At 45.2% G+C, this 10322-nt stretch overlaps 1 protein-coding gene across 1 annotated transcript; it reads left to right on the top strand.

The window, feature by feature from the left end:
• The first annotated feature begins 8753 nt into the window (after window positions 1-8753).
• LOC122665564 lies at window positions 8754-9643 on the top strand. Its single transcript, XM_043861718.1, has 2 exons — window positions 8754-8759; window positions 8873-9643. Exons 1-2 carry the CDS (start codon window positions 8754-8756, stop codon window positions 9641-9643), a joined length of 777 nt encoding a protein of 258 aa, XP_043717653.1.
• The last annotated feature ends 679 nt before the right edge of the window (window positions 9644-10322 follow it).

Genomic DNA, 10322 nt, shown 5'->3' with positions numbered 1-10322 from the left:
CATGCAGAGCTTCTCCAGAAGTTCTATTCAATCACTTTATAGCACGAAGTTATGCTCTCTCCCTCAAAATTGGACGTTGCGGTCCAGACTGTTAATTTCCTTGGTGTCACCATTACCAATGGAAGTTTCCAGCTTCAACCTCATATTGGACGTTCTCTTCTTGAATTCTCGGATGGCCCTCTTACTCGGCAGCAATTACAGCAGTTTCTCGGGATTGTAAATTATATGACAGAGTTTCTTCCCAACTAGATCCAGTTTACTGGTCATCTTCACCGTCTGCTAAAAAAGGACCCTCCTCCTTGGTCTCAAGTTCACACCAAAGCAGTCCAGGCTCTGAAGCAACTTGCTCAAGCTCTTCCAACCTTACAGATTCCCTCTACAGGCTTAAGAATCTTGCAGTCTGATGCAAGCGACACCCAATGGGGTGTAGTCCTCCTTGAAGAAGCCCCGGATACGTCACGCAGAGTTTGTGGATACCGCAGTGGTGCTTTCAAACCATCTGAACAGCACTATCACTCCACGTTCAAAGAAATTCTTGTAGTTCGTCGAGGAATAGAAAAGTTCCAGTTCTTCTTGGTGGGACACACTTTTCAGGTCGAGATGGATATGACTTTCTTCCCACGAATGCTACAATTCAAGCAGAAGTATCTCCCAGAATCTCAATTGTTACGATGGGCACAATGGTTCTCTCAGTGGTCGTTCAAGGTCAAACATATCAAGGGTAAAGATAATGTCTTGGCTGATTTCCTTTCACGAACAAAGCCTCCTATTTCCTACTCCATCCTTATTTTGTGCATGCCTTTAACCCCCGGAGCATCTTCCTCCTCCACTCCCCCTCCTGTTGACCCCTTGACCACCTTACTCCCAGCTCTCCCTCCCCCATTACTGTGTGAAATCTCCCTCAGAACCTTACAAGCCAACATCATCTCCACGTACCAATTAGTACTTACTTCCATCATCCACAAGAATGGTCTTCAGTATGACTGGGTTGTTTGTCATCCAGATTATCCTTTCCTCATCCCATTCACCATTAATCCAGCACTTTTTGACAAAGATTGTGTTGTGTTTTTCTGGCATTTACTTGCGGTCCATTGGATTGCAATGACTTTCAACCGTCACACCTTTCACCATTATCTCCGCACAGTCTCCACCATTTTTACTAACCCTACAGAAAATTACTATTTTCATCTTTAACGTCCTCAATGTTTAGCCCGTTTCCTCCGTCTCTTCGCTCATATCCCCTAATGGCTATCTATGCTCGAAAGTCTTAACGATCTCCCCTTCGTCACCTACATCTTTCACCATCCCCCAGACTTCATCCACCATGATCTTGTCTCTCCCCCTGTTCTAGAACACCATCTAGTGGCCTATGACCCTATCTTCTTTCTCCATGGAACCAGCCAAGAAGATCTCTTCACCCACCGTGATGACTCAGAAGCCACCAAAGAAAAATGGTTTGCTTTCATGAATACCATGTGCACCCACAATAATGTCGACCCTGACACTCTGCCAGCCTGTCTTCTCCAAAGCACCAGTACTGCCTGGGAAGTCAACAATCAACTCCAGCATTCCGTCATCCACCGTCTTATGCGTGAACACATGGAATTCAAAGTTGATCATGCCCTTGACTTTTTCATCCCCTATTCGAGTGACAGTGGGCCCGAGATAGACTAAAGTCTTAAAGTAACTGTGGTTTGTTCTTAAAGTAACTGTGGTTTGTTCCTAAAGTAACTATGGTCTGTACTTTGGTCAAGTTGTAATCATTTGTGTTTGTAATAGTGTGTGTCTCTCTTAGCCTATAAGTATGGCTCCTCTCATTGTAAGAATCAGATCAAAACTTTGATTTGACCTAGTTTTGAGAGAAAGGGGGTGCATCTCTTCCGAGCAGAAGACACTCCCTCTTTAATTAATGAGTTTACAATCACCTTCTACCTCTGGCGTTACGCTTAAGACCTCTCATGCTTCAAAAGTTGACTATTTGTATGAACTCAGCTATACCCCGGCTGAACAACAGATCCACCCTACCAACTTTCCTATTATCAACCCCTATGATGTCTTTCCTCAGACATCCACCTCTATGATAAGGAAGATCCAGACTATCATCTCTCCCAAGAAGACCCAGGGTCTCAAAGAGTACGTCCAGGCACCCCCTTTCTCTCAAAACCAGGTCACCGCCAGTGGCAAAGAATAGTATTTTCCGGTTGACATCAGTCCCGATCTGATCAGACAATGGATCAATCTTGCCTATACCCACCTTCACCTTGGGGCCGTTAAGATTGCGATGACCTTCCATGGCTAAAAAGGACTCCCTGTGGTGATGCGACTGAACCTGCTTGACACCAGGTTTCGCAACTTCCCATATGCCACGATCACCGATGTTCAGACCACACTGAACGACGGCACCGTCTTCTATACTGTTTATAGAGATGATACACTTGAATAAACATCTACTAAAGGAGTTCAAAGATCTGGATATGACCTTTGTGAGGGGAAATACCACTGAGGCTCTAGCCATGCTAACTATGGAGCCTTCACTTAGAGCACGGATCATTTCAGCCCAATCTTCCGATGAAGAATTTCAAAGGATAATGGAAGAGATCAAAGAAGGAAGACAGAGGGACTTGGACTTTACTCTAACTCCTAGTGGTGTTCTCATGTTCATGGCAGATTGTGAGTGCCTGCAGTTAGTGACCTGAAAAATCTGGTGTTGAAGGAGGCACACTAATCTTTAGTATCAATACATCTAGGGAGTACAAAGATGTACAAGGGCCTGAAGTAGTACTTGTGGTGGTATGGAATGAAGAAAGATGTAGCAACTTTTGTTTCCAAGTGTTTAACTTGCCAACAAGTCAAGGCCATTAGACACCGACCCGGCGGTTTGTTACAACCATTATCTATACCAGAGTGGAAGTGGGAATAGATTATAATCGATTTTATCACAGGTGTCACACCCCGGCCCGGTTTATAAGGGCCAAGTGTGACTGGATGTGTCTCACATCCAACCAACCCACCAGGATCGTAAGTGTTATACTCTATTCGCAATCATATTCACAAATACAAAATTAAATGCAGCGACAGTAATTAAATACATAGATAAGGCAGTAATAAAAGAAGACTAAAGCTGAGCTGTGACATATATATATATATATAGAAGAACTGTGTTACAGTGTTTCATCCATAAACAAAAGAGTTAAACAAAAGACTTATTTATAATAAACTATACAAAAGTGTATAACAAAAAGAGGGGAAGAAGCTTGATCTAGAAGTCACTCAGGAGAACGCACAATCATCGCACGAGCACGAAGCATCGTGCTCCACCGCCAGAGGAGCATCAACTCCATGAGCTGAAGGAGAGTCCTGTGTAGAGGAGACTCCCACAGAAGCACTAGTAGCAATAATATCATCTGAAAAATAAGGTGTACACAGGCGTGAGCTCCATTGAGCCCAGTAAGGAAATGCATGCAAACATATCACAACAGTCCATGATGAATGTCCTAAGTAAGCATGCTCCTAACATGGATACTAGGTCGTATGAGGTATAAGTACTACTGTAATAGAATACTAGCCTTGGTCCCAGAAACACATAACCAGACGTTGGTCATCCGAGCAAAAGCATTCTACTATGATGGAGACCCGGCAGCTCAGGCATCATACATCTGACGCTAATAGACCCCCAGTGACTAACCCTACTGTTTGTTCCCAGAGTGGAATACACACGCTAATATAGGACAGTGAATGGCATTCCGAAATCATCCCTTCGGACCTACCACGGGTTACCCAACACCTCTTCCCCTGTTGATAAGGGACGTAGTACTGGGTAAGGAAGTATCCTAATTCAATGCAGTCTAGTTATGATGGCATATGTATGTATAGTTCAATTGTAAAGTAACAGTGCATACTTAACATCAATTGTACAATATCAAGTAATATCAATGCAATGCAGTATCAATGCAACCTAATTCATATGCAGTCTAATGCAAAGAATTTAAAGCTAGCAAACTACATGATCTGAATAGTATCAATGATGCATGGCATGGCATATTGAACAAGAAGAAATTAAGACAATAAACACACTGAAATTAAGCCAAATTCCCTTACCTGGTATTGCAGACTAGCCTAAGTCAATAACACTCTAGAGATCCAAGCAAGACAGATAAGAAACAGGGTATACAACCCTGTATATCAGACAATTCACAAAAATTAGGTTCTGAAATGGTCCAAGGTCAAGCCCTATAGGGTCTAAGTCACAAATGCACTAAAATAGGCAGCCGGATGCAGACTTCCAGGGAGTCGGACGACCGCCCCTAGGCCTGCAACTCCATCTGACTGCTTGGCCAGAATTGGGGTTTTTGGCCCTGGTGCATGGATCTTCACATGCAGGCCACCAATTTTAGGTTTTAACACTAATCTAAGGTGGGTCAACATGGAATTGTGGTTTAATTATAAAAATTACAATTCATTTGGGGGTTTTAAGAAATTAACCCCAATTTTCAATTTAGGGTTCAATAATTTAAATGGGTTTAGCTGCAATTTGATGAACAACATGAAATTGGTAGTCTAATTCCATGTCTGAACCATAAATAGGTTCAATTTAAGAGGTCAGAGATGGGTCATTGGTCAATTAAACCTATATAAGCTAAGGTTTAATGGCAGATTTCTTTATAATCACAATTAGAGATGGAGAATGGAGTAGATGAAGTTGGATACAACAGGTTTTTATGACCTACCTGAATGCAGCAACAAGAAGAAGTGATGGCAGCTTAATCTTGGGCAGCAAGGACTCCAAAGAAGGCTTAAAAGCTCCAAGATTAGGTATGGAATCAAAGCCCTAAGATGAAGTCTTCCAATTTCCTCTTCTTCTCATGCAGGCTGAATCGATTTCGCCTCTTAAGTTTTTTATGAATTGTGAATAGTATAAATGGGTTGTTATTATATATAGTGGATTAGTTAAGTAGTGTTTGTTTTAATAATTAAAATTTTGTTTTTATAATTAAATTGTAAAATCTGTTTTTAAGTAGAATTAGTTACTATTTAGCTTATTCTAATTATATAATGATGTCATATGACATCAGGGGTAATCCAAGTATGGGTAACTACTGGAAATAAGATTCCCCACTGGGGATGTGGGTCTCACAGGGATAAATTACTAAAATACCCCTATTAACTCTAATCGGTTAGTACGATTCGCTATAAAATACAAATAAATCATACTTACAATGGGTTTAATTGATGGAGAGGTTCTGCATGCTATCCAGGCAGCAGATCAGAAACAGGTAGCTTAAGTGCGGGGTTCCATCAGGGTCCTCTGACTCTAGAAGGGCAAGTTGGGAAGAATCCTTGGAATCCTCCATAGGTGTGTTGAGTGATTGATCCACATCCTCGATCGATGTAGCCCATAGCACCGAAGCAACCATGGCCTCAGAACTGGAACCTGAAAACACACATGTTCCAAAGTTTAAATTTATTACGGTTTTCACACTCCACCCTCCTTATTAGAATTTCGTCCTCGAAATTGACGTACCTAGGAGATCGAAGAGATAAGGATATCTCTCTTTCATCAAGTCTTCTCTTTCCCAAGATGCTTCAGTTGTAGAGTGGTTACTCCACCTGACTTTAACAAAAGAGATGGTTCGATTCCTCAGGTTGCGCTCCCTTGTATCAACAATCCCTTCAGGCACCTCTTCATAGGTCATATCAGCAATAAGTTCAGCTGGTTGTTGAGGCAGCAGATGTGATGAATCAGGGATGTATTGTCTCAGCATAGAGATGTGAAATACATCATGTATACCGGCAAGTGATGGGGGCAGTGCAAGCTGATAGGCCATTGCACCAACTCTAGCTATAATCTCATACGGGCCGATGTATTGAGGACTCAACTTCCCTCTCTTCCCAAACCTCACAACACCTTTGATTAGGGACACCTTCAGGAATGCTTTCTCACTAACTTTGAACTGAATGTGCTGCCTTCTTCTATCTGCATAGTTCTTCTGTCTAGACTGTGCAGCCTTGATTTTCTCTCTTATCAGATCAACCTTCTCACAGGTCTTCTGGATCATTTCAGGGCCTAATATATGTCGCTCTCCAACTTCATCCCAGTATAGTGGAGTACGACATGTCTTACCATATAGGGCCTTGAATGGAGTCATCTCAATAGATGCGTGGTTGCTATTATTATAAGCAAATTCTAGTAAAGATAGATGTTCATCCTAGCTGCTAGTCATCTCAAGCACACAAGCCCTAAGCATATCTTCTAAAGTCTGGATTATCCTCTCTGTTTGCTCATCTGTCTCAGGATGATGTGCTATACTATGGTTCAACTTAGTACCTATAGCCCGTTGTAGACTCTTCCAGAATCTAGAGGTAAACCTGAGATCTCTGTCAGACACAATGTTCACTGGTATTCCATATAATCGGATAATATTATCCACATAGTAATTAGCCAATTGATCTATAGAATAGGTAATCTTCATTGGAATAAAATGGGCTGTTTTGGTCAATCTATCTACAATTACCCAGATTGTATCCATTTCCTTCCTAATGCGAGGAAGGCCAGTGACAAAGTCCATAGTGATGTTCTCCCATTTCTTCTCTGGAATAGCAAGGGGTCGGTGTCGGACAGCCGTTACTTGCTGACAAGTAGAGTATTTGGAGATATAGGTTGCTACATCATGCTTCATTCCATGCGACCACAAGTACTGTTTCAAAACTCGGTACATTTTTGTACCACCTGGATGCACAGAGTAAGGAGATTGATGGGCTTCTTGCAAAATCAGATCCTTCAATTGACTATCAGCAGGTACACACAGTCTGTCTCTGAACATCAGAACTCCATCAACTGTCACTGTGAAATCAGTATCTTTCTGTGTCCCAGCCTGAATACTTTTTATAATGTGTTGGAACTCTTCATCAGACGACTGTGCTGCAATGATCTGGGCCCACAGTGATGGCTGTACCATCAACACTGAAATTAATTCTTCAGTCTCCCCAAATATGAGCTCGACATCTAATGCACTTAAGTCCTTTAGAATATCATCATTTATTACTGATGGGATAAAGGACCAGGTGCGACGAGAATGAGCCATCGAGGTCGTGAGTCCAAGACAAAGTCGTACAGCCTGACAAGCGCAAACTGGGATGCTCTCCAAGCTCATAGAAAGGACCCAGTTATGAACACATACTAAGCTGGGCCCCAGGTTGCACCCCAGCTCGCACCGCTAGGGCGCAATGCGCTCGCCTGTAAAGGAAAACAATTTGGCCACAGCCAGGCATATGAGGAACGACCTCCATAACTTGCGTGAGCAACACCAAGTCTAGCACGGACCAACATGGTCCAAGACTCTCGCCCATGTCACGCCCAATCCGACGCATAGGAAGTAACGGATAAACACTATCCCCACATTTCACTCCACAACAGTCTCACTCCACTCTGAGATTCCAGCTTACCTATTCAGGTACGATTTTACCTCTCAACCACCTTAAGTAAGGGAGGTAACAGACATCCAAACTATCTGAATTCTCACTGAATTGACTGTTACTCAGAGATCTGACTTAAGCATCGGAGTGAGATCACCGACGACGCCCGGTCTTCTCTGCTAATTCTTGTCTTGCAGGCAAAGCTCGCTCTAGCAGGATTTCTAACGCAATAGTTTGGCACCGTTTGTGGGAATGACATTCCCAAAGCCTCAAAACCTCTATCAGACAATCAATCCGAGATCATGGCAAGAGAACAAAACGTCGTTCTACCTAACACTTAAGTTGCACCAGTCGTGGATAACCCGGTGACACGCCAGGTGATGAAGAATGCTCACGGCAGGGGACAGACAGGAAAGCAAACCCTGCGGCGAGCGAATACGGGACCCTCCTGAACCCAGCTCCCGTCGGCAGGCGAAGCCGCGGGGACCTAGCCTTCAGCGACTGAGGTGGCTGGCCAAAATACAACGTAAGATCAGGGCCAGTCTAGCTACAGCACCAGGGCACTACTACCTCCACCGCCGTTGCCTCAAGGATTCACCCCTACGGTGGTAGATCCTAATGCGCCTGCCAATGTGGGCTAGATCCAAGACCTGCAGCAACAGGTACTCCACCAGAACGAGTTCCTTAGGGACGTGGTGAAAGAATTGCAGGTGTTGAGAGCAGCCAACCTGGCGACTGCTGCTGCTGTAGCCTGCCAGCACCAACCCTGCCCTCAGCACTTGTGCTGGTGCTCCCAAGGAACACGTAGGAGAACCCGATGTCTGCGAGGGATGGCGTACGAGCAACAGGGAGCAGGGCTAGGTCCTCGCACCCGTCTAGAAGAGAACTGCCCCCTCCAGGGATCATTCGCACAGGGAACCTGCCTACTAGGAGCAGGCCCTCACTAGGGGGGAACAGTCTGTGTCCACCGGCCGGAAGACTCATAGTAGGACTGAGAGAAGTCACTGCAAAGCCTCAGATACACGCACTGAGCAAGTTAACTAGCAGAGGTCGCCTAAGCGTGACCTCCGGGATGAATTGAACGCGCGTCGTGCCCGGGCAGACGCCGTACCCAACCAAATCATGGAAAGCGAGTTTGATTGTAAGCTCAGAGAGATGAACACCAAGATCGAGGCCCTAGAGAAGGGCAGTGTCCCTGAGGAGAGTTTCAGGCTCGGCCAACACCCCTTTACTGCCGAGATCATGAGGGTTGAACTCCCTAGGGGCTTCAAGCCTCCTACCTTTGAGGCCTATGATGGCAAGGGTGATCTCAACGACCACATCAGCTCTTCAACGATATGATGACGGTATATGGTGGGTCTGATGTGGTGTCATGCCACTCGTTCCCCACTTCTCTAAAGGGGCCGACAACACTGTGGTTCACAAGTTGAAGCCCACCTCAATTAGAAGCTTCAACTAGTTGGCCAAGGCGCTCGTGAGCCGCTTCCAGAGCAGCGTGAAGCAAAAGAAAACTGCTGCCAATCTACTGGCTATCAAGCAACGACCTGATGAGTCCATCAGGGACTACATCACCCATTTCAACGCAGAGAGCCTGGAGAGCAAGGACTTGGATGATGCAATGGCCTTCAACACCTTGCATAATGGGGTCACCAACCATGACCTGGTAAAGTCGCTTGCCCTGGACCCAGTGACCACCATGCCACAGCTACTGGACCGCTGCTACCAGTACGCAAACATGTTCGATATCATGAAGGCGAGGAAGGTGGTGGATACAAAGGCTCCAGAGAAAAAGAGAGCAAGAGAGAAGGATGAGAAGAAAAAAGACACCAAGAGGGCGAGGTCCGATCGAGAGCAGAGCCCAGATTACACCCCGATCAACACCACCAGGACCAAAATTTTGATGGAGGTGTATGATCAAGGTCTGTTGCAATGGCCCAGGCCGCTGTTCTCTAGGCCTGAGGACAGAAACAAGAATAAGTTCTGCAAGTTCCACAAGGATGTCGACCATGACACCGAGGATCGCAAACAACTAAGGAGAGAGATCGAGGATGTGATACAGAAAGGCCATCTAAGGCGTTATGTCAAGGAAGATGGGAAAGATAACTTCAGAGGTTGTGAAACCGCAAGGAATGACCACAGGAGAGAAGATAGATATAAAAGAGGAGGTGACCGAGATCGCCGCGAGGACTGGCGTGATGACCAAAGAGAGGTCAGGAGGAATGATAAATAAGCAAACACCTCTACAGCTCCTGCCATTCTCACCATCTTGGGGGGACCAGGGCAGGAGTCATCGCGCAAGGCCAAAGCGAAAGTATGGTTCGTAGCAATGGCCGAGATGCCCAAAAAGAAGGCACGAACTAAGCCCGCGATCACGTTCTCTGATGAGGACATGGAAGGGCTAAGCTAGCCACACGACGATGCTGTCATGGTTCAGGCAGTGATAGCCAATTGACCTATTCACAGGATCCTAGTGGACACAGGGGCATCAGTGGACATGCTGTCCTATGATGCGTACCTATAGTTCGGGTTTGAGCTAGGCACGTTGAAGCCTGAGTCTGCACCCCTATACGGGTTCTCAGGTGCTCCAGCCTAGATCGAGGGGTCAACTGAGCTCCTAGTGACAGTGGGGACCGCCCCTTGTCAAAAGACCATCAAGGTGAATTTTATGGTGGTACGGGTTACGACAACCTATAATGCCATTCTGGGCAGGCCTAGCTTAAACGAGCTGGGGGAATAGTCTTCACAAAACATTTGAAAGTCAAGTTTTCCACCCTGAATGGCATAGGGGAGTGCTAGACAGAGCAGAGGAAGGCCTGCGAATACCACGCTGCTTTCTTGAAGCAGATCAAAGGAAACTGTAGGGGAACAATGTACGCTGTAGAGGTCGCGGATAACCGCGAGAATGACAA

The sequence above is a fragment of the Telopea speciosissima genome, chromosome 6, assembly GCF_018873765.1.
Source record: "Telopea speciosissima isolate NSW1024214 ecotype Mountain lineage chromosome 6, Tspe_v1, whole genome shotgun sequence".
Lineage (NCBI taxonomy): Eukaryota > Viridiplantae > Streptophyta > Magnoliopsida > Proteales > Proteaceae > Telopea > Telopea speciosissima.
This window is presented reverse-complemented; position numbering and strand designations above follow the sequence as displayed.